Consider the following 27,961-nt stretch of genomic DNA (forward strand, 5'->3'; position numbering starts at 1 on the left):
ACAGCACTTGCCCCTACAGTCTGTTAAGGCTATATGAGGGATATTTGTCTTTGTGTGTCTGTGTGTTGGCTGGGTCATGTAGCCCACATGCCCAGCCACCGCATGCCTAAAGGGGCCGTCCATAAATGACGTCATGCACCTAGGGGGGGGGTCAGACATTTGTGACGATGTGTGACGAGGGGGGGGGGGGTTGAGAAATGTGACGTCACATCAAAATGCGCAACTTTAAATAAATAAAGGCAACACGTTCTATTTAATTAAATAGACTTTTTGAAAAAAAAAATCTCCTACAACATCAGAGTGCAGCGGCACATTAAATACGCACTACAATGACAATAGTTTAAAGCGATTTGAAGCATGTTTATATTTTTTTGGGGGGGGGGCAGAGCTTTGTGACGTCATATTTGAGGGGGGTCTGACTTTTTGTGACGTCATATATGGACGGCCCCAAACAGCTTTTGTTCGGCCGGATCGAGGGGGCTTAACGGGCGCGGCACGGGCTAGAGAAGAGATGGAGTGATGTGGTAAAGGAGGACGTGGAGCTGAGTGGACTTGCCGATGACTGGTACCAGCGGTGTCAAGATCGGCCTCAGTGGAGGAGGCTCGTGAAGGACGCTACTGGGCAGTTGGAGGCAGTCGCCCTCCAACAACAACGGAGGGCGGAGGAGCGACGCTCACAACAACGAGCGGAGCGCCGGGTGGCTAAAGCACAGCAAGTTAGCACAGTAGGGGGCACAGGTGGTGCATCGGCCACTCAAGTTTAAAGTTTTTCAAGTTTAATTTATTAGGTATATAGCCCTGTGAGCCATTCGGCTCTTGAATCGGGTGCAACCACAACAAACAAAAAAACAAAAACATGAACAAAAAACATCTTAAAGTGACTATGTGCAAACAGAAAATCCAAAAAAAGACAGCAAAAGATTGCAGAAAAAGCACCGTACACCAACACTGTGTGCAAACATCCCAGTGGGATGCAAGTCAAACAACAACAACCACAAGACAACTTCGATTTAGACCATCAGTCTAACTCTGTACTACAACAAACAAACATGGCCAAACCGAAAAACTTTTCAAAAATCACCAAAATTAAGTCATAAAAGCAACTCATCTCAGTCAGTCGACCCGTGGCATCTGCTGGGCCTGCCCCGTGACCTCGTGCCAGCGGGCGTTCGACACCGCACGTGGCCTCAACGTGCACCTAGCCTGGCACGAGCGTCGTGGTGACGTCACCGCCACTTAGTGGCGAATGGCGGTTGTTGCTGTTTGTTGTTGTTGTTGTTGTGTGTGTGTGTAGGCCATCTGTCTGGAGAATGCGTGCGTGTCGCCCAGAGTGACGCATGGCCAAACGAGCAACATGTTCTCCGTCGACCAAGTCGTGCGTGCCCCGAACAAATCACTACTGGATCTACTCAAAGCCGACAAACGATTCAGGTTCATAATCATGGGGGGGGAGGGTGGGTTTGTGGTGAGATTGCGTGAGTGTAAATGTGTCGTGAGACCCGCCACCACCCGACGCAGCCGATCGGCGAGGGTTTGTCGCGTGAACGAAAAACGTGCCCGACATTCGGACGTGTTCACGTAGAAGGGAAATAATAAAATGATAAAAAATGAAGCATTATAAAATAAGATTCTCACCACGTTTCGGCCACAGACGATGGTGAGAATTTTATTTTTTATGTTTTATTTTTATTATTGTATTACTTCACTTCTACGTGAACCAAGAATATGAATCCCTGCAGTCACGAAAGCTTTCAATCGAAATTCGGACGTTTGGCAGTCTATCAAAATATAACAATAGGTGGGGTTCATCTTCTTGGTTCTTTCGGTAAAGTCACGTAGAAGGTAAATAATAAAATAATAAAAAGAAAACATAATAAAATAATTCTCACGCCCACCTCCTACGCATTTCCCATAAATATGCTAAATTCCTCTTGATATGCAAATTATTTTGTCAAGGCGCTCTTCTTCCCCCTCCAACCCAGCTTAAATATACGCTCCAAGCTTGGTGGTGTTTCATTCTTCACCTGAGGACGGCTGCTTGCGTTGTAGCCGAAACGTCGTGAGAATTATTTTATTAAGTTTTATTTTTATTATTTTATTATTTCCCTTCTACGTGACTTTACCGAAAGAACCAAGAAGATGAATCCCTGCAGTCACGAAAGCTTTACATCGAAATTTTATTATGTTTTATTTTCATTATTTTATTGCTTCCCTTCTACGTGACTTTACCGAAAGAACCAAGAAGATGAATCCCTGCAGTCACGAAAGCTTTAAATCGAAATAGGTGGGGTGTTTATTTTCTTACCCTTTTTGCCAATCAAACGGTTGCGTTAAGTCATCGGCCACTCGGGATGGAGTGTACGCACGTATGTTGAACTTCTTTCGCATAGTGCCTAGCCAAACAGTGCCAAGCAGAAGGATAACAAACCGCACACGAAGATAAGTTCTACGCAAACGAGTGTGTCAATATGGTGCATTAGCACCCAGTGGCGATGTGGGACCGCTCTTTGCCACTGTCAAAATATAAGGCCGAACAGAATCCTCTTTCAAGGGATCCGGTCTGCACTAACCACACGGACCGTGCAAACGTAACACATGCTCGGAGCAATAACAAAGGGCATTTTCTTGGTTCTTTCGGTAAAGTCGCAACATTCTTACAAACAACAAACCGTTTATTACACATTATTTATCATGAATCATTAATTAGGAATGATGTTAATTTCGATTTAAAGCTTTCGTGACTGCAGGGATTCATCTTCTTGGTTCTTTCGGTAAATCTTCTTGGTTCTTTCGGTAAAGTCACGTAGAAGGGAAGTAATAAAATAATAAAAATAAAACATAATAAAACAATTCTCACGACGTTTCGGCCACAACGCAAGCAGCCGTCCTCAGGCGAAGAATGAAGCACCTCCAAGCTTGGAGCGTATATTTAAGCTGGGTTAGAGGGGGGGAGGTGGGAAGAAGAGCGCCTAAACAAAATAATTTGCATATCAAGAGGAATTCAGCATATGGAAAATGCGGAGGAGGTGGGCGGGGGGGGTTCCAAATCAATACTATGCCCGTGCATTATGCAGGATTAGCAGCATCAAAGGGATGGGGGAGGGGGGTAGCATTAACAAAGGAAAGGAATGTTAATAGTATGTAGCTGCAGTTACTAAACAACCACGTAAAAAACTAAAGTAAAAAACTGCATAACAAACTAAAGTATAAACTACATAGCATCATCAGTATACTTACTATACTCTACAATAAGCTGAGTTACTAACAGTAAGTAATACATAAAACATTCTACGTTGTAAAAAATTATATAATATGCTTCCATCTAAACTTTATTCTCTTACATCACACGCGTCTATACCGTACTATATACTGCCATAGGCCAACCCAACATTAAATTACATACTGTATTGCTATAAACCACTCTATACCTTATACATTTTAATATAACACTATGTATTATTCTACCCACCCTAATGTGTATCGAAATGGTTTATTACGTCCTTCCAGTGATTGCTAAGCCAGAAAAAAAAAATTTCTTTCGGTAAAGTCACGTAGAAGGGAAATAATGCCAATAATAAAAATAAAACATAATAAAATATTATAAAATATAATATAATAAAATATTTTTATGTTTTATTTTTATTATTTTCCTTCTACGTGACTTTACCGAAAGAACCATGAAGATGAATCCCTGCAGTCACGAAAGAAGCTTTAAATCGAAACAAAGGGCCGATCAGTTTTAAAGACAATGCATAATCTTGATTTGAAACTTTCGTGACTGCAGCAATCCATACTCTTTGGTTCTTTCGGTAAAGTCACGTGGGTAGTAGAAACATAAAAGAAATCACAATTTTATTTTACACCCACGTGACTTTGTCTCCCAGCGCCACAACATTGCTGCTGATGATGATGATGCATCGTGATGGGGATCTTGGTTCTAGATGTGAAGCTTCCGTGACTGCAAGGATTCATATTCTTAGTTTTTTCGGTAACGCCACGGAGGTAAAAAATGTAAATTAAAATTAATAAAAGTAAAATTTTACTTTTATTAATAAAAGTAAAATTTTACTTTTATCAATTTTTATTTTTTTAAAGTTAAATTTTATTCATTTTAATGTAACATTTTTAAAAGTTAAATTTTACTTTTATTAATTTTAATTTTACATTTTTTTTAAGTAAAATTTTACTTTTATGAATTGTATTTTTTCTTTTTTTAAAGTAAAATTTTACTTTTATTAATTTTAATTGTCATTTTTTTAAAGTAAATTTTTACTTTCATTAATTTTAATTTCGATTTTTTTTTTTTACCTACGTGACTTTACCGAAAAAACCTAAGAATATGGGGATCTTAATGACGGAACGCTTCCTGATCCTCATGCCCCTCTCCCTGCCCCCCCACTCCCTGCCCCCCTCTCCCTGCCCCCCACTCCCTGCGCCCCCCACTCCCCCCCCCCCCCCCCTGGGCTGGGCACAGCACGCTGGTGGACATGGTGAAGACGTCCGGACTCACCCAGACACTCAACAAGGCGGGCTCCTACACCCTCTTCGCTCCCACCAACGCCGCCTTCCAGAAGCTGCGCTCGGGACGGCTCGCCCAGCTCTCAGGTAAAGAGCAGAGGTCGCAACCGGGTACCCGATACCCGTACCCTACCCGCTACCCGGCTACCCGTACCCATACCCGGCCGGGTACGGGTACCCGTTTGCGACCCTGGTGCGGCCGGGTACGGGTACGGGTAGGCCGTGAGTCACTGGTGAGTCACCGTGGGTCACTCATTTCCCAACGTCTTGTCTCTTCTCACAATTCAAGTTCATAGAATCAACCCACCCGCGCCTGCAACGTGGCTTCATCCCAGAGGTCGCAATCGGGTACGGGTAGCCGGGTATCGGGTGGGGTACGGGTAGGGAACGAGTACCCGTACCCGGCCGCTGTTAGCGAGCACTCACTCACACTCACTCACACTCTCACATTCACTCACTCACAAAGACAAAGATCCCCCATGTAGCCTTAACAGACTGTCGGGGCAAGTGCTGTTAGCGAGCACTCACACTCACATTCAGTCACTCACACGAACTCACTCACAAAGACAAAGATCCCCCATGTAGCCTTAACGGACTGTCGGGGCAAGTGCTGTTAGCGAGCACTCACTCACACTCTCACATTCACTCACTCACAAAGACAAAGATCCCCCATGTAGCCTTAACGGACTGTCGGGGCAAGTGCTGTTAGCGAGCACTCACTCACACTCTCACATTCACTCACTCACAAAGACAAAGATCCCCCATGTAGCCTTAACAGACTGTTGGGGCAAGTGCTGTTAGCGAGCACTCACTCACACTCACTCACACTCACTCACACTCACATTCAGTCACTCACACGAACTCACTCACAAAGACAAAGATCCCCCATGTAGCCTTAACGGACTGTCGGGGAAAGTGCTGTTAGCGAGCACTCACTCACACTCTCACATTCACTCACTCACAAAGACAAAGATCCCCATGTAGCCTTAACAGACTGTCGGGGCAAGTGCTGTTAGCGAGCACTCACACTCACTGACACTCACTCACACTCACATTCAGTTACTCACACACGAGCACTCACACTCACTCAATCACTCTCACTCACTCACACTCAATCACTCTCACTCACTCACACTCACTCACTCAATCACTCACACTCACCCCCACTCACTCACTCACTCACACTCACTCAATCACTCTCACTCACTCACACTCACTCACTCAATCACTCACACTCACCCCCACTCACTCACTCACTCACTCTCACTCACTCACACTCAATCACTCTCACTCACACTCACTCACACACACTCACTCACACTCACTCACTCACACTCACTCACACTCACTCAATCACTCTCACTCACTCACACTCAATCACTCTCACTCACTCACACTCACTCACACTCACCCACACTCACTCAATCACTCACACTCACTCACACACGAGCACTCACACTTACTCACACTCACCCACACTCACTCAATCACTCACAATCACTCACACTCACTCAATCACACTCACTCACTCACTTACACCAAACTCCCCTTCCCGTTAATTTACACCGTCCCTCTTCCCAACTTATTCCTTTTCTTCCTCCTTCCTCTCCTTCATTCTCTCCTTCATTCTCTTCTTCCTCCTCCTGTTGTTCCTCCCCTTCCTCCTTCCTTCCTTCCTTCTTATTATTCCGTACGGCCGATGTAGATGCAAAGCGACAGCGACAATGTTTCTTTTTTTATTTTATTACTTCCCTTCTACGTGACTTTACCGAAAGAATCAAGAAGATGAATCCCTGCAGTCACGAAAGCTTTAAATCGAATTTTTTTTTTTTTATTATTATTTCCATTCTACGTGACTTTACCGAAAGAACCAAGAAGATGAATCCCTGCAGTCACGAAAGCTTTACATCAAAATTTTATTATGTTTTATTTTTATTATTTTATTATTTCCCTTCTACGTGACTTTACCGAAAGAACCAAGAAGATGAATCCCTGCAGTCACGAAAGAAGCTTTAAATCGAAATTTTATTATGTTTTATTTTTATTATTTTATTGCTTCCCTTCTACGTGACTTTACCGAAAGAACCAAGAAGATGAATCCCTGCAGTCACGAAAGCTTTACATCGAAAAATATATATTTATTATTTTTTTATTATTTCCCTTCTACGTGACTTTACCGAAAGAACTAAGAAGATGAATCCCTGCAGTCACGAAAAAAGCTTTAAATCGAAATTTTATTGTTTATTTTTTTTAATTTTATTATTTCCCTTCTACGTGACTTTACCGAAAGAACCAAGAAGATGAATCCCTGCAGTCACGAAAGCTTTAAATCGATACCAAATTACACTTTGCCATATTTACAATATGTTACCCTATTCGTATTTTTGCCCTCCCCAAATGTCACCAGGCTCACTGTTCATGAACTCTTGGAAGTGCTTGCACAAAGGAGAGTAACATCTCATCCTGTGTTCTTGGAATCTTACGGCTAGTTTACACTTCATATTGTAAACTTATTCAAAATTTTACATACTTTAGCCCCTTAGTATTAGTTAGACTTTGTAATGTTAGTATAGTTAGACTGTATACCACTTATTTAAGTTTTAAGATTCCTACGCGTTGAATGTATGCACCTTCCTGCCACAGTAACTTCCTTGTCTTTGCAAACTTTCATGGCGAATTAAACACTTTCTGATTCTGATTTGCCCTACACCTTCAGCACCGACAATGCGCGTTGATATTATTTGGCTGCCGCTATGAATTCTCACGCGTCGTGATGATGACGAATGACATCTGCCACTTTGGCGATGAGCTGTTGTCACATGTGGTCAGGTCGCCCTTCCGCATGACCTTACCGAAAGATTTCGATGTAAAGCTTCTTTCGTGACTGCAGGGATTCATCTTCTTGGTTCTTTCGGTAAAGTCACGTAGAAGGGAAGTAATAAAATAATGAAAATAAAACGTAATAAAATTTCGATTTAAAGCTTCTTTCGTGACTGCAGGGATTCATCTTCTTGGTTCTTTCGGTAAAGTCATGTAGAAGGGAAGTAATAAAATAATAAAAATAAAACATAATACAATTTCGATTTAAAGCTTTCGTGACTGCAGGGATTCATCTTCTTGGTTCTTTCGGTAAAGTCACGTAGAATGGAAATAATAAAATAATAAAAATATAACATAATAAAATAATTCTCACGACGTTTCGGCCACAAACGCAAGCAGCCGTCCTCAGGTGAAGAACAGGTCTGTTTGCATTTTGTCAAGGCGCTCTTCCCCCTCCATCCCAGCTTAAATAGACGCGCCAAGCCTGGGATGCGTCATTCAGACTCTGTCTTCTCGACAGACCTGTTCTCCACCTGAGGACGGCTGCTTGCGTTGTGGCCGAAACGTCGTGAGAATTATGTTATTTTGTTTTATTTTTATTATTTTATTATTTCCATTCTACGTGACTTTACCGAAAGAACCAAGAAGATCGAGCAGAGTTCTTCGCTAATTTTAATAGGAGGACGGGGCGGTACTTTCGCCGATAGGACATCGGTTGGCGTGAGTGTCCGCCGCGTCATTCTAAACCATAGGGGTGAGGGCTTTCACCGTTTGTGTATTGTCAGCGGCTGCCACTAAAAGGCCACCAGTGGATCCGCAGGAGCTTTGCGATGAAGATGGGGTGGCGTAGGATCGAGCGGGGCTCGTCGACACGGAGAAATAGAACGCGTATTCTTATTTTTTTACCCTTCTATCTGGCAACACTGTCCTTGAAGTTGATTGGTCCACACCCGAGACAGCTTTCCTTAGAGCCTAGTCTCACATGGGTTGGACCAGATGACGCCAAAAGGCGCACCTCAAGGACAGTGCATACATTATCAGAGTATGTCTTTTGTTTGCATTATGACTGCAGGTATTGTGGTCTATGCAAACATGACTCCTTGTAAAAAGGTGTCAATTTTGTTGCCAGATAGAAGGGTAAAAAAAAAACAATTATCATATTTGTACTGGCAAATGAGGTTCCCATGGTAAGGACGCGTATTCTTAGGTTTTTTCGGTAAAGTCACGTAGGTAAAATGAATAAAAGTAAAATAAAAAATAAAATTAAAATCACGGCGTTTCGGAGGCAACACAAGCTTCCGTCTTCAGGTGGAACCGTCACAGCGCGATAGCTGTATCAAGTGAGTTAGAAATTCCAAGAAACAGTCCTTGTATATATACTGGTTGAGGGTGGGAGGAGCCAAGGTAGGCCCTGGATATTATTTTTGTGAGGTTCAGTGCGGCTGAAGCACGCTGTTAGGAATGAGCCTTTGTTGTGTACACTAGGTGCGGATGATGTAAAGGTGTAAAAGGCACTGAGCCTTTTGTTTTGTAGAGGTGGTGCGGCTGAAATCGCTTCCAGTAAATGAGTCTTTGTTGTGTAGAATGGTTGACTGAGCCCATTGTTTTGTAGAGATGATGCGGCTGAAATCGCTGCCAGGAAATGAGTCTTTGTTGTGTAGAATGGTTGACTGAGCCCATTGTTATGTAGAGGTGATGCGGCTGAAATCGCTGCCAGGAAATGAGTCTTTGTTGCGTAGAATGGTTGACTGAGCCTATTATTATGTAGTTTTAATTTTACCTACGTGACTTTACCGGACAAAAAAAACTAACAATATGAATCCTTGCAGTCACGAAAGTTTCAAATCTAGAAATAGGACGTAGCCAGCTCGGGTTAACAACCGCTCGCAGCGAGAGGTCGATCTCACTCATAGGAGATGGATTCTATCCATTCCATCTTGAACTTGGTGGGCGTTCCATCTCCCGCACATAGCGCGTCACACGCCATGGAATCACTGCGATCAAGCGTCACCCTGAACCCTCTTCTTTCGACTCACAAGAAAATCCATAGACTCACACAGAGATGCATAGACTCACACAGAGACGCATAGAGTCACACAGAGGCGCATAGACTCACACAGAGACGCATAGACTCACACAGAGACGCATAGACTCACACAGAGGCGCATAGACTCACAAAGATGCATAGACTCACACAGAGATGCCTAGACTCACACAGAGACGCATAGACTCACACAGAGACGCATAGACTCACACAGAGACGCATAGACTCACACAGAGACCCATAGACTCACACAGAGACGCATAGACTCACACAGAGACGCATAGACTCACACAGAGACGCATAGACTCACACAGAGATGCATAGACTCACACAGAGACGCATAGACTCACACAGAGACACATAGACTCACACAGAGACCCATAGACTCACACAGAGACACATAGAATCACACATAGGTCCATGGATTCGCATAGAGACACAAAGACCCATAGACTCACACAGAGACCCACAGACTTGCACAGAGACCCATACACTCGCATGTATGTTGAACTTCTTTCGCACCATACTTAGCCAGCCGTGCTAATCGGAGGTGCTGGGGAAGGACAACAAACTAAAGAGAAAAAGCCGTTCTAAAGAAATTAGTTTTCAATCTAGATGATTTAAAAGTACATAGCTCCAGTGGCTTCCTGATATCGGCAAGAAGAGCGTTCCAGACGGCCGCTGAAGCGCATCAGAAAGCGGGTGATGCAGTGACCGTCTTTGTAGGACGGTTAGCCAATACCCGCTGCTGCTACGAAGATGGAGACCGCTTGTGTTGTGATCGAAACTTCGTGGGGTTTTTGCTTTTATTTTAATTTATTTATTTGTAAATTTTCTATCTACGCGACTTTACCGAAAGAACCAAGAATATGGATTCCTGCAGTCAAAGCCTTACTAATTGCCTGTGCTGGGTGTATGTAGGTTTCACGACACATTTACGCGATCGAACCCACAAGGCACCGTTATTCCTACAAACTGGACTTTATATCCAGAGGTCCACCGGTTTGTTTCCTCCGGGCATGGCAATTGAAACTCCTTGACGAGTGCAGCAAGCTATTGTGATTCATAATGACGATGACGACGATGATGACGACGATGAAAATTAATTTGATGCCAATGATGATGACGATCTGCAGGTAGCGCGAAGCAGCAAGCCGAGATTCTGAAGTTCCATGTGACGAATGGCGTGGTGGTGAAGGGCGGGGTGCCACCAGGCTCCGCCACTTTCCTTACCACGCTGCAGGGTGGTGGCCTGGAGCTCGTGCAGGTGAGGAGGAGGGGTGAGCCGGTCGTGGTGGCGGTGGTGAGGGGGAGGGGAGCTGGCGCGTGGGTTTGATCGCGACCCTGACGACTGTTGTGCACTTCTGAAAAAATTAACCCGTAAAAACTAATTTTTTTCACTATAAATCCTTTATATGCGTGGCATCGGGGCGGCTAGAGTCCTTTCGTCCTCTGGCTTGAGATGGCTGCCATCTATGGGTCAGATGATTGTGTGCCAGCATTAACCAATTGGTAAATAAATATTTTTAAAGAATTCCATAAACAGTGTAAAATTTTGGATTTTTTTGTCACGAAAATTCATTGTCACGCACAACGAGTCTGTGTGCAAAATGTCAGCTCGATTGGATCACGGGAAGTGGGTTAAAAAACGACCGGAAGATTTGCACGGTACGTAAGCGCGCAAGCAAGCAAGCAAGTGAACTTAATATAAAGGATTTAAAAAGAAGAAGACGTTTCGATCAGGGAACGAGAGCTGCCGGGTCACTTGCCGTAAGTCCTCGCGGTCAATCGGACAAAGATGGAGCTCACGGGTATCATCTACTTGGTTCTTTCGGTAAAGTCACGTAGAAGGGAAATAATAAAATAATAAAAATGAAACATAATAAAATAATTCTCACGACGTTTCGGCAACAACGCAAGCAGCCGTCCTCAGGTGAAGAACAGGTCTGTCGGAAAGACAGCGTCTCATTCAGAAGAACAGGTCTGTCGGAAAAACAGCGTCATTCAGACGCTGTCTTTCCGACAGACCTGTTTTTCACCTGAGAACGGCTGCTTGCGTTGTGGCCGAAACGTCGTGAGAATTGTATTTTATTATGTTTTAATTTTATTATTTTATTATTTCCCTTCCACGTGACTTTACCGAAAGAACCAAGAAGATGAATCCCTGCAGTCACGAAAGCTTTAAATCGAAATCTCACGGGCATCATGCAGCGCTTTCAGAATGCGCTTCAGTTGGCCGTCTGGAACGTTCTTCCTTCCGATATTAGGAAGCCCGCTGGAGCTACGCGCTTTTAGTCGTCTGTGTTGAAAACTAATTTCTTTAGAACTGCTTTTTGTGTGTTTAGTTTGTTGTCCTTCCCCCGCACCTCCGATTACGGTCGGTGCGAAAGAAGTTCAGGATACATGCGAGTGTATGGGTCTCTATGCAAGTCTGTGGGTCTCTGTGTGAGTCTATGGGTCTCTATGCAAGTCTGTGGGTCTCTGTGTGAGTCTATGGGTCTCTATGCAAGTCTGTGGGTTTCTGTGTGAGTCTATGGGTCTCTATGCAAGTCTGTGGGTCTCTGTGTGAGTCTATGGGTCTCTATGCAAGTCTGTGGGTTTCTGTGTGAGTCTATGGGTCTCTATGCAAGTCTGTGGGTCTCCGTGTGAGTCTATGGGTCTCTTTGAAAGTCTGTGGGTCTCTGTGTGAGTCTATGGGTCTCTTTGCAAGTCTGTGGGTCTCTGTGTGAGTCTATGGGTCTCTATGCAAGTCTGTGGGTCTATGTGTGAGTATATGGGTCTCTATGCAAGTCTGTGGGTCTCTGTGTGAGTCTATGGGTCTCTTTGCAAGTCTGTGGGTCTCTGTGTGAGTCTATGGGTCTCTATGCAAGTCTGTGGGTTTCTGTGTGAGTCTATGGGTCTCTTTGCAAGTCTGTGGGTCTCTGTGTGAGTCTATGGGTCTCTATGCAAGTCTGTGGGTCTCTGTGTGAGTCTATGGGTCTCTATGCAAGTCTGTGGCTCTCTGTGTGAGTCTATGGGTCTCTATGCAAGTCTGTGGGTCTATGTGTGAGTCTATGGGTCTCTATGCAAGTCTGTGGGTCTCTGTGTGAGTCTATGGGTCTCTATGCAAGTCTGTGGGTCTCTGTGTGAGTCTATGGGTCTCTATGCAAGTCTGTGGGTTTCTGTGTGAGTCTATGGGTCTCTATGCAAGTCTGTGGGTCTCCGTGTGAGTCTATGGGTCTCTTTGAAAGTCTGTGGGTCTCTGTGTGAGTCTATGGGTCTCTTTGCAAGTCTGTGGGTCTCTGTGTGAGTCTATGGGTCTCTATGCAAGTCTGTGGGTCTATGTGTGAGTATATGGGTCTCTATGCAAGTCTGTGGGTCTCTGTGTGAGTCTATGGGTCTCTTTGCAAGTCTGTGGGTCTCTGTGTGAGTCTATGGGTCTCTATGCAAGTCTGTGGGTTTCTGTGTAAGTCTATGGGTCTCTTTGCAAGTCTGTGGGTCTCTGTGTGAGTCTATGGGTCTCTATGCAAGTCTGTGGGTCTCTGTGTGAGTCTATGGGTCTCTATGCAAGTCTGTGGCTCTCTGTGTGAGTCTATGGGTCTCTATGCAAGTCTGTGGGTCTATGTGTGAGTCTATGGGTCTCTATGCAAGTCTGGGGGTCTCTGTGTGAGTCTATGGGTCTCTATGCAAGTCTGTGGGTCTCTGTGTGAGTCTATGGGTCTCTATGCAAGTCTGTGGGTCTCTGTGTGAGTCTATGGGTCTCTATGCAAGTCTGTGGGTCTCTGTGTGAGTCTATGGGTCTCTATGCAAGTCTGTGGGTCTATGTGTGAGTCTATGGGTCTCTATGCAAGTCTGTGGGTCTCTGTGTGAGTCTATGGGTCTCTATGCAAGTCTGTGGGTCTCTGTGTGAGTCTATGGGTCTCTATGCAAGTCTGTGGGTCTCTGTGTGAGTCTATGGGTCTCTATGCAAGTCTGTGGGTCTCTGTGTGAGTCTATGGGTCTCTATGCAAGTCTGTGGGTCTCTGTGTGAGTCTATGGGTCTCTATGCAAGTCTGTGGGTCTCTGTGTGAGTCTATGGGTCTCTTTGCAAGTCTGTGGGTCTCTGTGTGAGTCTATGGGTCTCTATGCAAGTCTGTGGGTCTCTGTGTGAGTCTATGGGTCTCTATGCAAGTCTGTGGGTCTCTGTGTGAGTCTATGGGTCTCTATGCAAGTCTGTGGGTTTCTGTGTGAGTCTATGGGTCTCTATGCAAGTCTGTGGGTCTCTGTGTGAGTCTATGGGTCTCTTTGCAAGTCTGTGGGTTTCTGTGTGAGTCTATGGGTCTTTATGCAAGTCTGTGGGTCTCTTTGTGAGTCTATGGGTCTCTTTGCAAGTCTGTGGGTCTCTGTGTGAGTCTATGGGTCTCTATGCAAGTCTGTGGGTCTCTGCGTGAGTCTATGGGTCTCTATGCAAGTCTGTGGGTTTCTGTGTGAGTCTATGGGTCTCTTTGCAAGTCTGTGGGTCTCTGTGTGAGTCTATGGGTCTCTATGCAAGTCTATGGGTCTCTGTGTGAGTCTATGGGTCTCTATGCAAGTCTATGGGTCTCTGTGTGAGTCTATGGGACGCATACGTACTCACACATTGGTTATCCAATTGACAGACTTGCCCATGTTAGGGGGAGTTGTGGAATTCCACGGATGGGCCAAGGCCACCAAAAGAAATAAACACCAATCAAAATTCTCATTTCTATGTAACATTTGTAATAAACGACTGGACCACGATGTCTGGCTCAGTGTCCTTTATTATTCGGTTCGTGCTGTACACCCACACGGCTGTCTTTACTCTGTAGCTTCTCCACGGTGCTGACTCCAATGTCGGCCCGATCCCCAACAGCAGCTCCGCTGCTGTTCCTCTCACACAGCCCCCCTTGGCTGTACTCTCTGCTGCTCTTCTCCCTCCGCAGCTCTCACAGCTTCTTGCTCTCTCTCTCTCCCTCCGCAGCTCCTCCTGGCAGCCACACCGCTGCCTCTATCAAGCAGCCCCCTCTCTCTCTCTCTCCGCAGCTCCTCCTGGCAGCCACACCGCTGCCTCTAACTCGCAGCCCTCCTGGCTGTCTCCTCCCCAGCTGCACACCACTCCGCAGCTTGCTCTTATCTTCGGGGTTGGCTCCCGATCGCCGTCGGCGCCCCCCCTTCTCCACACTTGCCCGCGTGGCCTCACTCTTTTCCGCTCACACCCCGACTGCCTTCCCCTTCCGGTTTACCCGCTTAAAGCCCCGAACCTTACCCCCACGTCACATGACTCCACCCCCCGTGACGTCACCTCCGGAAGGTCGCTTACGCCCGCATTACACCACCCTCCCCCGTAGAAAAATCCCAGCCGACCTCGGCTGACCAATAGCAAATCGTAATGCGGCGAACCGAGCTTCCCCCCCTAAAGGACACTAAGCATATAATGTAACAGCAAGAACAACAACAACGCAATCAACATCAACGATCGTACAAAAGCATGCAATAAATACAACTGTAAGAAGAAAATAACAAGACAACAACACTCAACGAAACGTAAGCGATTTGGAACGTGTGCGGGTCGCCGGCCCGTCCCGGACGGCCGGCGGCCCACTCGCAGAACGGGAACGCGATGAAAGTCTAGGAACGACAGGGGGTAATCCCCCTGTCGCAGCTGGAAGTCCACCGCCGTCCCGTGTCTCTAAAGAGTTAGTCTTGGGCTTGTCCTGTGACCGTGCCCGCAGCTGGGTCGGAAGGGCTGCAGGGCTCGAAGGTCCCGCAGACCTGGCAGGCGTCCTCCGAGCAGGGCCCCTCGTCCCCCGCAATGTCACGGCCGGCCTGTCTGGAACAGGTACGACAGGCGCTCTAGCAAAATCAATGGACGCAGGCAGGGGAGAGTCAGCAGCAACAGACCCCGGCAAGGCAACATTGGGGGATGACGCATCATGTAAGGGAGCAACATATGGTTTCAAGCGCGACGTATGCACAACCCAGCGACGAGACCCAATCTGGACGCGTGCTGTCTGTGGGTTGGGAACCGCAATGAGGCGTACGGGACCATGCCAGGGTTTGTGCAATTTCGGCGAGGTCCCCGGACGTACCTGTGGACAATGAAGCCAGGCTAGGTCCCCAACCTTCCAAGGGCACTCCCCCTCAGACCGTCGCGCATATCGCTCGTTCCGGGCCTGGGCTTTGGCCGTAGCCACGCGGGCATTCTCCCGCGCCTCCGTGACTCGGCGAACCGTGTCCTGAATGTATTCAGGAAGTGGTTTCCGAGGTCCCTTCACCCCAGTTCCCAATTGCACATCCACCGGCGGCACGTTTTCCCGACCATACATAAGGTAAAACGGCGAATATCCCGTAGCCGCATGAGGCGTCATCCTGTACGCCGAAAGCACCCCGGGGATGTGCAGATCCCAATCTGATTGTTGTTCACTCACGGTATGGCAAAGCATGGCAGACAATGTCCTGTTCAGCCGTTCAACCATACCATCCGTCTGCGGATGGTATGGGGATGTCCGTACTTTCTTAGTCCCAAGGCCCGCGCACACTTCCGCCAATAATTTAGAAGAGAAATTCCTGCCCTGGTCCGTGAGGAGTCTCTCAGGCGCCCCCTTATCCATAATATACCCAAACAAAAAGGCGTCGGTAATGGCCGCGGCCGACTGATCAGGCAACGGCCAGGCCATCGGCCAACGGGAGAGGTACTCAACCCCCACCAGCAAATATTTATTACCCCTCGCCGATGGTGGAAAAGGTCCCAATATGTCCAGTGCCACCAATTCATTGACTCGAGACACCTGAATCGACTGGAGAGGCGGCACGTAAGGATGTTTCGGCGGCTTACGTTGTGCACACGCAGGGCACGCGCGCACGTGCCCTACGACATCTGTCGCCATGCCGTGCCAAAAATAATGACGTTGCAACGTCAACAAGGTCTTCTGCACCCCTAAATGTAAGAGAGTGTCACAATGGAGGGTTCTAATCAACTCGAACCGCAAGGACGTTGGTACCACCAGGCGCCAACGTTCCTGGAACCCCTCCCGCCACATAAGCAGACCATCTCGGAGAGCGGTTTGCGGCCCCACAGCCGTACTCGGACTCCCATTGTCCTTAGCAGACCGCTTCCGCAAGGACACCAATGACTCATCCATCATCTGTTCCCGGATCCAGACAGACCGCGGCAGATTCAAAACCCCGTCAGCCGGTCCCGGTTCCATCGGAGTGTCCGACTTCTCGACGGCCAACGTGAGCGGCTGAGGGGGGTTTGGAATCGGCGAACACCTATGCGTCCCCGACTCACATTTACAAGGGGCGCGCCGCGGTAATCTGGAAAGTGCGTCAGCGTTCGCATGGCGCACACCCTTCCGATGTTGAATTTGGAAGGAAAATTCCTGTAGCGTGTCCAACCAACGTGCCAACTGTCCGGATGGCTGGTCAATTTTAAGGGCATATTGCAAGGCCGCATGATCCGTACGCACAATAAAAGAACGACCGTAGAGGTATGGTCGAAATTGCCGTAGGAAAAAAAAAAAAAAACGCCAATAGTTCTCTGCGAGTGACACAGTAGCGGGTTTCCGCAGGAAACAAGACTCGGCTACCATACGCCACGACACGCTCTACACCCCCTTTAGACTGTGATAACACCGCCCCAATACCTGTGTCACTCGCGTCCGTATCAAGAATGAATGGGTGATCGAAATCGGGATAATCCAATGTTGGGGCCGTGGCCAATAGATCACGCAGACTCCGAAAGGCCGCCTCCTCCGGCTGTCCCCAACCAAACTTCCGTCCTTTACCCGTAAGGAGATGCAAAGGCCTCGCAATCGTCGCAAAACCCGGCACGAATCTTCGGTAATACGAGGCAAATCCCAAAAACCGCCGAACATCCCCCACGGTGGCCGGAGTCGGCCAATCCCGGACGCACGCCGTCTTTTCCGGATCCGTGGACACTCCCTCAGCGCTCACAATGTGCCCCAAATAGCGGACGGACCGTTGCAGTAGGTGACATTTCTTTGGTTTGAATTTCAATTTGGCAGAACGCATCCTCGTGAACACTGTCTCCAGCCGCGTCAAATGTTCATCGAATGTGCGGCTGAAGACAATGATATCGTCCAAATATATAAGACATGTCTCCCACTGCAACCCCGTCAAAACGAGCTCCATCAATCTTTGAAATGTAGCAGGGGCCGCATTCAATCCCATCGGGAGACAGTTGAATTGAAATAACCCCTGCGGCGTACGGAAAGCGGTTTTCTCCCGTGAGGACTCGTCAAGGGGAAGCTGCCAAAATCCCGAAGAGAGGTCCAGTGTGGAAAAGAACTTAGCCCCCGACAATGCGTCGAGGGAGTCATCCATACGCGGCAGGGGGTACGCATCTGCCACCGATATCTTATTCAATTTGCGGAAATCAACACAAAATCGCAATTTGCCATCCTTCTTCTTAACCAAGACGACTGGAGCGCCCCATGGGCTGTTAGATGGCGATATAATGTCCGCAGCCAACATGTCTTCCACTGCCCCCCGTACGTGTTCTCGCTCCGCAGGACTCATCCGATGCGAATTTAATCGAATAGGGGCAGCATCGCCCGTCTCAATGTGATGGTAAAGCAAGGAAGTGCGGCCCAAATCCAAATCATCGGAGCTGAACACATCGGAATATGTCAACAACAATTTACGCAGCGCACCACGTTGCTCCATGGACAGGGAAGAATTTTCGTCACATAATTGAGCAACCCAACGATCATCCGAACTCCTTGGCTCGGAAACCCCAGCAACAACTCCCCGGCTATGTGGACAATCATGGGTCGCAAACGCCGTAGTGGCATGTGCCACAACCGTACCGGCCGGGACACGGACGTTTTCTCCCCCCGCATTAAGCACCTGTAAAAACGGTAATTGATCCGGCCGGACGATGGTCTGTGCCCCCACTAACGCCAACCCGGTTGTTATCGTGGCGGACGGTGACAACAAGACCCCTACTGCTCCTAGCCGATCAGGCAGGGGCTTCCGATACCGCAAGGGTATAAGCATCTGTGTACCAGGTGGAATGTCCACAGATGCGACGGACAGCGCCTGCACTTGTACGGCCGAAGCAGGTCGCCCCCAGGGCGACGGCAGAAACGAGATTTGACGGCCCCCCGGCAGTTCAATACAATTCTCATTGATTTTGATCAAAATGGGCATCTTAGCCAAAAAATCGGTGCCTAACAAACAAGGAACCGCCAAAGATCTCGATATCAACACAACACCCGAGGCCGACACATCCCCAATAGATATCTTAGCATCCACCTGACCCACGATGCCCATGCTACCCCCGTTCGCAGCGACGCACGACCCATAAACCGGACGCACAGCCCCCGACGGAATGCCCAACAGATGGAAAATGACATCCAATATAATAGTCGCAGACGCCCCCGAGTCGACCAAAATGCGCACGTCCACACCTTGTATGGACCCCGGTACAGTGGACGAACCCGTAGCGGCCGCGACAACTCTCCGTGCCAATTTGCGCCACTGCGTAACTGAATGACAAGGCCCCGTCGATGGCCTTTCTTTAACAACAACAATAGGATCGCGCAACACAGGTGGTGGGTGAGGTGGAAAGCCTTGCCGAGTGTCTGGTGCGTGCCGACATGCCTGTTTCGGAGGATCTTTAGCCGACTTGACCGGTGCCGAGGCCTCCTGCTGCGGCGGAGCCGGGAAGCGGGCCCAGCAGTCTCTGGCGTAGTGGCCCCTACGCCCGCAGCGGAAACATTCGGCCTCGTTGCGCCGAAGCGCAGGCCTCGCCTCCTGACGGCCCCGTTCTGGTAGCATCGCGCGCGGTCTCGGCCCGCCGCGTCCCGTCCATGGAGCGGAGGCGGCCGTCAGTTGTTGAGGGCCCCGGTCATCCGGAACATAGACGGCCTGCGCAGGGTCCCACCCCAGCGCATCCCCTTCTTTGACGGGCCCCCCCGTCCACGCCGTCACTTGTTTCCAGCGACGGAGGTTGAATTGCGCATCGAGACACTTAGCAGCCATCCGGGAAGTTAGCTTCTCATGCCCACACACAGGCATGGGGATCCCTAGATCCCGAGACAACTCCAACATTTTCCCTAATATGAGAGGCTCAAGCAGGTCCTGTGGCGTCTCAGGATAAGCTGCCATGGCCAGCTCCAGCACCGCACCCCTGAACGCCACGGGCGACTCCTCTGGTGCTCGTTGTCGTTGAGCGAATCGCCGATGCGCATCATCTGGTGGCTCATAAGCATCGGCCATTTCTTGAAAAACACCACGTAAAGTTGCCTTCTTATCGGTCGCTATGGAACGGAAGAATCGGACAGATTCGTCGTCCAGAAGAGTCGGCAACACCTCCAAAGCCTCCGCATCGGTCCATCTTGCTGTGCGTACCGCCGCCAAGAAGCGGCAGGCGAACGCGCTCCAGTCCCCACCGACGGAAAATTCTTTAACTGTTGTAAGGTGGCGACTCCGACTCCTCTTCCCGCCGTCTTCCAATGGTGGTGGTTGTGATGGCAAATTCAAAATGGCGTCGGCCCGCGGCGTGGCCAAGATGGCGGTTTGGCGCCACGGAGCGCGCAAAATGGCGGCCTCTTGCCGCGTGGGCAATGGCGGCGGCAGGACAGGCAACGTGGCGGCCCGCGGAGCACCACTTGCATCATCCATCGTCCCTGGCGCGACGAGATGGCATAGATGCGCCAGGACGTCCTGAAGTGCCTCCAGTTGTACCGCCATCGCTTGCCATCGTTGATCCGCGTCTGATGATGTCGACGGACCCGCCACCGCGCCAACATCCTCCACACCCGTTCCCGTGGTCGCCTCAGCCTGGCTCTCCTCCACCACCCCAACAGGATCCGTGGTTGGAGGGAGTTCGTCGTCGTCGGACGAAGAAGCCGATGCAGGCGCCGGATTAACTTTCTTCCTCACTTGTTTCGACATGCCGTTGCACTTCCGACACCAGTGTAATAAACGACTGGACCACGATGTCTGGCTCAGTGTCCTTTATTATTCGGTTCGTGCTGTACACCCACACGGCTGTCTTTACTCTGTAGCTTCTCCACGGTGCTGACTCCAATGTCGGCCCGATCCCCAACAGCAGCTCCGCTGCTGTTCCTCTCACACAGCCCCCCTTGGCTGTACTCTCTGCTGCTCTTCTCCCTCCGCAGCTCTCACAGCTTCTTGCTCTCTCTCTCTCCCTCCGCAGCTCCTCCTGGCAGCCACACCGCTGCCTCTATCAAGCAGCCCCCTCTCTCTCTCTCTCCGCAGCTCCTCCTGGCAGCCACACCGCTGCCTCTAACTCGCAGCCCTCCTGGCTGTCTCCTCCCCAGCTGCACACCACTCCGCAGCTTGCTCTTATCTTCGGGGTTGGCTCCCGATCGCCGTCGGCGCCCCCCCTTCTCCACACTTGCCCGCGTGGCCTCACTCTTTTCCGCTCACACCCCGACTGCCTTCCCCTTCCGGTTTACCCGCTTAAAGCCCCGAACCTTACCCCCACGTCACATGACTCCACCCCCCGTGACGTCACCTCCGGAAGGTCGCTTACGCCCGCATTACACATTGAACCTCTTTCGCATTCGATTGTAGCCTACCGCGCTAAATGGAGGTGCGGGCAAATGACAACAAACTAAGTACAAAAAGCAGTTCTAAAGAAGTGAGTTTGTCAATATAGATGACGATTTAAAAGTGCACGTGGCTCCAGCGGCTTCTTAACATCGGAAGGAAGGAACGTTCCAGACGGACGCAGAAGCGCGTCTGAAAGCGCCGCGCGACGACGGCTCGTAGCCAAAATCCGTTGCTGTTGTGAGGATGACGCCCGGAGTTCGTTACACACACACACGTCTCTTATTTTATATTTAGAGAGCTATGCCTTAATTTAAAAGCGGTAACAACAATACAGAAGGATGTAGATGCCAAGGGCGTTTCAAGGGCCGAGGAATGAGTGACCATGACAGAGGGCACGTGGGGGTCACGGAAGGGCTATCGGGGAGGGACGGGACGGAGTGGAGGGGTTGCTCGATTGACGGGAAGACGCTTGGTCATGTTTCTGACGAACAATGCAACATACTCATCGGTAACACTGGTCAACAAAAAATATGAATTTTTTTTCTGGCCTGGACTTTTGCAGCTGTTCTAGACTAATTTCAGGGTGCTGATTTTCCAAATCTGATCTCAGATTTGCTCTATCGCATCTAATTTTCATGCTATCGGCATACCCCATTTTCATTGATTTTACCCGAAATTAACTCTGTCACTTATGATTGCAAGTTGTTGCGAGTCAGTGACTGCTTTAGTGTTAAAATACGGTGCTGTATTTTTAGGATAGTGTGTTTATAATATCATTTTATGTAGATATCCACATTTATTTAATATTTTTCTTCCGCAGTTTTTATTGAAAATGCAATATTTGATATCTCAAAAACTTGATGTGATAGACAAAAACTGATGCCAGATTTGGAATCGGCACCCCAAAATTACCTTAAAACCCGTTGGAATACCTTATGCCAGAAAAAGTTTGATGGCCAGTGTTATCATTCCGTAGAGCAATGTGTTGTTGTTGTTAATTCTAGATTTGAAGCTTTCGTGACTGCAAGGATTCATATTCTTAGGTTTTTTCGGTAAAGTCACGTAGGTAAAACATCAAAATTAATAAAAAATAAAATAAAAAATCACGACGTTTCGGAGGCAACACAAGTCTCCGTCATCAGGTGGGACCGTCACAGCCAGATTAGCTGCATCAAGTGATTTTTTTATTTTATTTTATTTTTATTAATTTTGATGTTTTACCTACGTGACTTTAACGAAAAAACCTAAGAATATGTTGTTGTTGTTGTTGTCGCGTGTGGCAGACCCGGGATGGAGTCCTCTCTGTTGCTGGCCACGACGTCGTGCAGGCGGATTTAATGGCCACGAACGGGGTGATCCACGCCATCGACTCCGTCTTGCTGCCCTCTGGTGAGAACTATACACTTAGTTCTTTCGGTAAAGTCACGTAGGTAAGAAATGAAATTAATAAAATAAAACAATAAAAATCACGACGTTTCGGAGGCAATACAAGTCTCCGTCATCAGGTGGGACCGTCACAGCCAGATTTGCTGCATCAAGTGAGGCAATGATTCAAGATGTAAGCCCTTAAAAGCAAGTTGACGGGGGAGGAGAAGGGGGGGCTCATCAGAATGTGGTAGCCAATGAATGGAATGTATCGGGAGGGAGGGGGGCGGGGTTGGTGAGAACTATCAGTGTAACTAAACTATGAACTAAACTATGAACTAAAACGATTTTATTTCGATTTAAAGCTTCTTTCGTGACTGCAGGGATTCATCTTCTTGGTTCTTTCGGTAAAGTCACGTAGAAGGGAAATAATAAAATAATAAAAACAAAACATAATAAAATAATTCTCACGACGTTTCGGCCACAACGCAAGCAGCCGTCCTCAGGTGAAGAACAGGTCTGTCGAGAAGACAGAGCGAGAATTATTTTAATGTTTTATTTTTATTATTTTATTATTTCCATTCTACGTGACATTACCGAAATAACCAAGAAGATATTTTACCAGGTAAGGCCACCACTGGGCTATACAAAGCCCAATGGGGACTTTACCTGCTCGACGAAGTAGCTCATCATCACCACGTGCAAATTGATATCAGCAGACAATTTTTGCTGATGGAAAACAAAACCGCACGTCTAGGCACGCGGCTTTTGTTGTTGTTGCTGTGGCGCGGCGCGGTAACGCAACGAGACGTGTGAGGGACGAGGAATGAGCGGGCAGGTAAGGATAGGGGGTCAAGATAGAGGGGTACGTAGGGGATAGGTAAGGGTAGGGGGTCAAGTTAGAGGGGTGCGTAGGGGATAGGGAAGGGTCGGGGGTCAAGATAGAGGGGTGCGTAGGGGATAGGGAAGGGTAGGGGGTCAAGATAGAGGGGTGCGTAGGGGATAGGGAAGGGTAGGGGGTCAAGATAGAGGGGTGCGTAGGGGATAGGTAAGGGTAGGGGGTCAAGATAGAGGGGTGCGTAGGGGATAGGGAAGGGTAGGGGGTCAAGATAGAGGGGTGCGTAGGGGATAGGTAAGGGTAGGGGGTCAAGATAGAGGGGTGCGTAGGGGATAGGTAAGGGTAGGGGGTCAAGTTAAAGGGGTGCGTAGGGGATAGGTAAGGGTAGGGGGTCAAGATAGAGGGGTGCGTAGGGGATAGGTAAGGGTAGGGGGTCAAGTTAGAGGGGTGCGTAGGGGATAGGGAAGGTTAGGGGGTCAAGATAGAGGGGTGCGGAGGGGATAGGGAAGGGTAGGGGGTCAAGATAGAGAGGGGCGTAGGGGATAGGTAAGGGTAGGGGGTCAAGTTAAAGGGGTGCGTAGGGGATAGGTAAGGGTAGGGGGTCAAGATAGAGGGGTGCGTAGGGGATAGGTAAGGGGTCAAGTTAGAGGGGTACGTAGGGGATAGGTAAGGGTAGGGGGTCAAGATAGAGGGGTGTATGGGGGATAGGTAAGGGTAGGGGGTCAAGATAGAGGGGTGCGTAGGGGATAGGTAAGGGTCGGGGGTCAAGATAGAGGGGTGCGTAGGGGATAGGGAAGGGTAGGGGGTCAAGATAGAGGGGTGCGTAGGGGATAGGCAAGGGTCGGGGGTCAAGATAGAGGGGTGTGTAGGGGATAGGGAAGGGTAGGGGGTCAAGATAGAGGGGTACGTAGGGGATAGGTAAGGGTAGGGGGTCAAGATAGAGGGGTACGTAGGGGATAGGTAAGGGTAGGGGGTCAAGATAGAGGGGTACGTAGGGGATAGGTAAGGGTAGGGGGTCAAGATAGAGGGGTGCGTAGGGGATAGGTAAGGGTAGGGGGTCAAGATAGAGGGGTACGTAGGGGATAGGGAAGGGTAGGGGGTCAAGATAGAGGGGTGTGTAGGGGATAGGGAAGGGTAGGGGGTCAAGATAGAGGGGTGCGTAGGGGATAGGTAAGGGTAGGGGGTCAAGTTAGAGGGGTGTGTAGGGGATAGGGAAGGGTAGGGGGTCAATATAGAGGGGTGTGTAGGGGATAGGGAAGGGGAGGGGGTCAAGATAGAGGGGTGTGTAGGGGATAGGGAAGGGTAGGGGGTCAAGATAGAGGGGTGTGTAGGGGATAGGGAAGGGTAGGGGGTCAAGATAGAGGGGTGTGTAGGGGATAGGGAAGGGTAGGGGGTCAAGATAGAGGGGTGCGTAGGGGATAGGGAAGGGGAGGGGGTCAAGATAGAGGGGTGTGTAGGGGATAGGGAAGGGTAGGGGGTCAAGATAGAGGGGTGCGTAGGGGATAGGTAAGGGTAGGGGGTCAAGATAGAGGGGTGCGTAGGGGATAGGTAAGGGTAGGGGGTCAAGATAGAGGGGTACGTAGGGATAGGTAAGGGTAGGGGGTCAAGATAGAGGGGTGCGTAGGGGATAGGTAAGGGGTCAAGTTAGAGGGGTGCGTAGGGGATAGGTAAGGGTAGGGGGTCAAGATAGAGGGGTACGTAGGGATAGGTAAGGGTAGGGGGTCAAGATAGAGGGGTACGTAGGGGATAGGTAAGGGTAGGGGGTCAAGATAGAGGGGTGCATAGGGGATAGGTAAGGGTAGGGGGTCAAGATAGAGGGGTGTGTAGGGGATAGGTAAGGGTAGGGGGTCAAGATAGAGGGGTACGTAGGGGATAGGTAAGGGTAGGGGGTCAGGATAGAGGGGTGTGTAGGGGATAGGTAAGGGTAGGGGGTCAAGTTAGAGGGGTGCGTAGGGGATAGGTAAGGGTAGGGGGTCAAGATAGAGGGGTGCGTAGGGGATAGGTAAGGGTAGGGGGTCAAGATAGAGGGGTGTGTAGGGGATAGGTAAGGGTAGGGGGTCAAGATAGAGGGGTACGTAGGGGATAGGTAAGGGTAGGGGGTCAGGATAGAGGGGTGCATAGGGGATAGGTAAGGGTAGGGGGTCAAGATAGAGGGGTACGTAGGGGATAGGTAAGGGTAGGGGGTCAAGATAGAGGGGTGCATAGGGGATAGGTAAGGGTAGGGGGTCAAGATAGAGGGGTACGTAAGGATAGGTAAGGGTAGGGGGTCAAGATAGAGGGTGCGTAGGGGATAGGTAAGGGTAGGGGGTCAAGATAGAGGGGTGCGTAGGGGATAGGTAAGGGTAGGGGGTCAAGTTAGAGGGGTGTGTAGGGGATAGGTAAGGGTAGGGGGTCAAGATAGAGGGGTGCGTAGGGGATAGGTAAGGGTAGGGGGTCAAGATAGAGGGGTGTGTAGGGGATAGGTAAGGGTAGGGGGTCAAGATAGAGGGGTGCATGGGGGATAGGTAAGGGTAGGGGGTCAGGTTAGAGGGGTACGTAGGGGATAGGTAAGGGGAGGACGTGAAGCGATTTTAAGTTAAAACTAAAAACTCACCTTTTCAAACTCGCTTGTACTTAATATTCTTTTATAGTGTTGTTGTTTTTTAATAGGCCTTCGACAGCCATTCATCATGATTCTAGATTTGAAGCTTTCGTGACTGCAAGGATTCATATTCATGGGTTTTGTCGGTAAAGTCCTCATTTACTTGATACAGCTATCGTGCTGTGACGGTTCCACCTGAAGACGGAGGCTTGTGTTGCCTCCGAAACGTCGTGATTTTTATTTTATTTTTATTTTATTAATTTTAATTTTTTTACCCACGTGACTTTACCGAAAAAAACCAAGAATATTCATCATGATGCAATTTTGTTTTGTGTGGACATTGCTTTTATTCTTCTTGGGATTTAGTCTTTTAACAATATTTTTTTTCTTTCATCCGGACGGCACTTTGAATGTCATCCTTTGCACGAAATAGTGCTAGAGAAATAAAGACTTGATTCATTGATTGAAGGAGGGGAGGGGACCACCATATGGTTCTAGATTTGAAGCTTTCGTGACTGCAAGGATTCATACTCTTAGTTCTTTCGGTAAAATCACGTAGGTAAAAAATGAAATTAAAATTAATAAAAATAAAAAAATGAAAAAAATCACGACGTTTCGGAGGCAACACAAGTCTCCGTCATCAGGTGGGACCGTCACAGCCAGATTTGCTGTATAAAGTGTATTTAAGAGCTTGCATCTTGAATCCCTGCCTCACTTGATGCAGCACATCTGGCTGTGACGGTCCCACCTGATGACGGAGACTTGTGTTGCCTCCGAAACGTCGTGATTTTTTGTTTTTTATTGTTTTATTTTTATTAATTTTAATTTCATTTTTTACCTACGTGACTTTACCGAAAGAACTAAGAGTACCATATGGTTCGTTCGGACGACACAGAGGCACCGTTCGCATTCGTGAAGTTTACATTTTTCGGGGGGGTGGGGGTGCGTTTCCTCTCTCTCTCTCTCAACAGAATCCGATTCGGTGGCGATCAAGTTCGTGCGAGGCAAGCACGTGGTGACCCGCACCCTGAGAATGGCTGACAAGATTTCACCCGCCAGCACGGGGTAGACGTGGAACCCCTATCAGCCAGCCAGCAAGCTTGCCTGCCTGCCTGCCTGCCTGACTGACTGCCTGACTGACTGACTGACTGCCTGCCTGACTGACTGCCTGACTGCCTGACTGACTGCCTGACTGCCTGCATGACTGACTGACTGCCTGACTGACTGCCTGACTGCCTGACTGACTGCCTGACTGCCTGCCTGACTGACTGACTGCCTGACTGACTGCCTGACTGCCTGACTGACTGCCTGCCTGACTGACTGCCTGACTGACTGCCTGACTGACTGCCTGACTGCCTGACTGACTGCCTGACTGCCTGACTGACTGGCTGCCTGACTGACTGCCTGACTGACTGACTGCCTGATTGACTGACTGACTGCCTGCCTGACTGACTGCCTGACTGACTGACTGCCTGACTGACTGCCTGCCTGCCTGAGTGCCTGCCTGCCTGCCTGAGTGCCTGACTGACTGCCTGCCAGCCAGCCAGCTTGCCTGCCACCCTGCCTGACTGACTGACTGCCTACCTACCTGCCTGCCTGCCTGCCTGCCTGCCTGCCTGACTGACTGCCTGCCTGACTGACTGAATGCATGCCTGACTGACTGCCTACCTGCCTGCCTACCTACCTACCTACCTGCCTGCCTACCTACCTGCCTCCCTGCCTGACTGACTGCCTGCCTGCCTACCTACCTGCCTGCCTGCTTGCCGGCTGGCCGACCACCCTGCCTGCCTGCCTGCCATCAGAATCAGCCCCAACGCGGATCATCGCCAGGGGCAAAACGCGGCATTCAGATGGACGTGGCTGGCAGATGCACGCTCTGATCGCCGATAGAAAATTGCGTTGACATCACCGTGCTAACGTGTTCCCGTTGTTGCAGTGGCAGTCACGAGGACAAACTCGCACGGGGTTCTCTCTGGCACGAGTGTCCAGTCCCCTGTCCTTGCCCCACACCTCCGTTGTGCACGGGTGGCGATGTACGGTGCGAAAGAAGTTCAGCATGCGTAAATGCGTGCAACCCGCTCGCGCACACTCGCTCACTCACTCACCGACTGTCATTCACCCACTCACACACTCACCCATCCACACACACACTCGCCCACTCACTCACCGACTATCTCATTCACCCACTCTCTCATTCACCCACTCACTCACCCACTCTCTCATTCACCCACTCACACACTCACCCATCCACACACACACACACCCACTCACA

General features: G+C 49.1%; 1 protein-coding gene across 1 annotated transcript in view; it reads left to right on the top strand.

Annotated features, from left to right (window-relative positions):
- Positions 1-27,570, top strand: part of LOC144950967 (transforming growth factor-beta-induced protein ig-h3-like) — an 86,554-nt gene extending 58,984 nt beyond the window's left edge. The window contains exons 11-15 of the mRNA XM_078881155.1: positions 1,295-1,431; positions 4,475-4,605; positions 10,519-10,649; positions 22,189-22,294; positions 26,661-27,570. Coding sequence (XP_078737281.1) covers positions 1,295-1,431; positions 4,475-4,605; positions 10,519-10,649; positions 22,189-22,294; positions 26,661-26,758 — 603 coding nt within the window. The 3' untranslated portion in view covers positions 26,759-27,570. The remainder of the gene's footprint in view (positions 1-1,294; positions 1,432-4,474; positions 4,606-10,518; positions 10,650-22,188; positions 22,295-26,660) is intronic.
- The last annotated feature ends 391 nt before the right edge of the window (positions 27,571-27,961 follow it).

Source organism: Lampetra fluviatilis, chromosome 60 (assembly GCF_964198595.1).
Source record: "Lampetra fluviatilis chromosome 60, kcLamFluv1.1, whole genome shotgun sequence".
NCBI classification, from domain to species: domain Eukaryota; kingdom Metazoa; phylum Chordata; class Hyperoartia; order Petromyzontiformes; family Petromyzontidae; genus Lampetra; species Lampetra fluviatilis.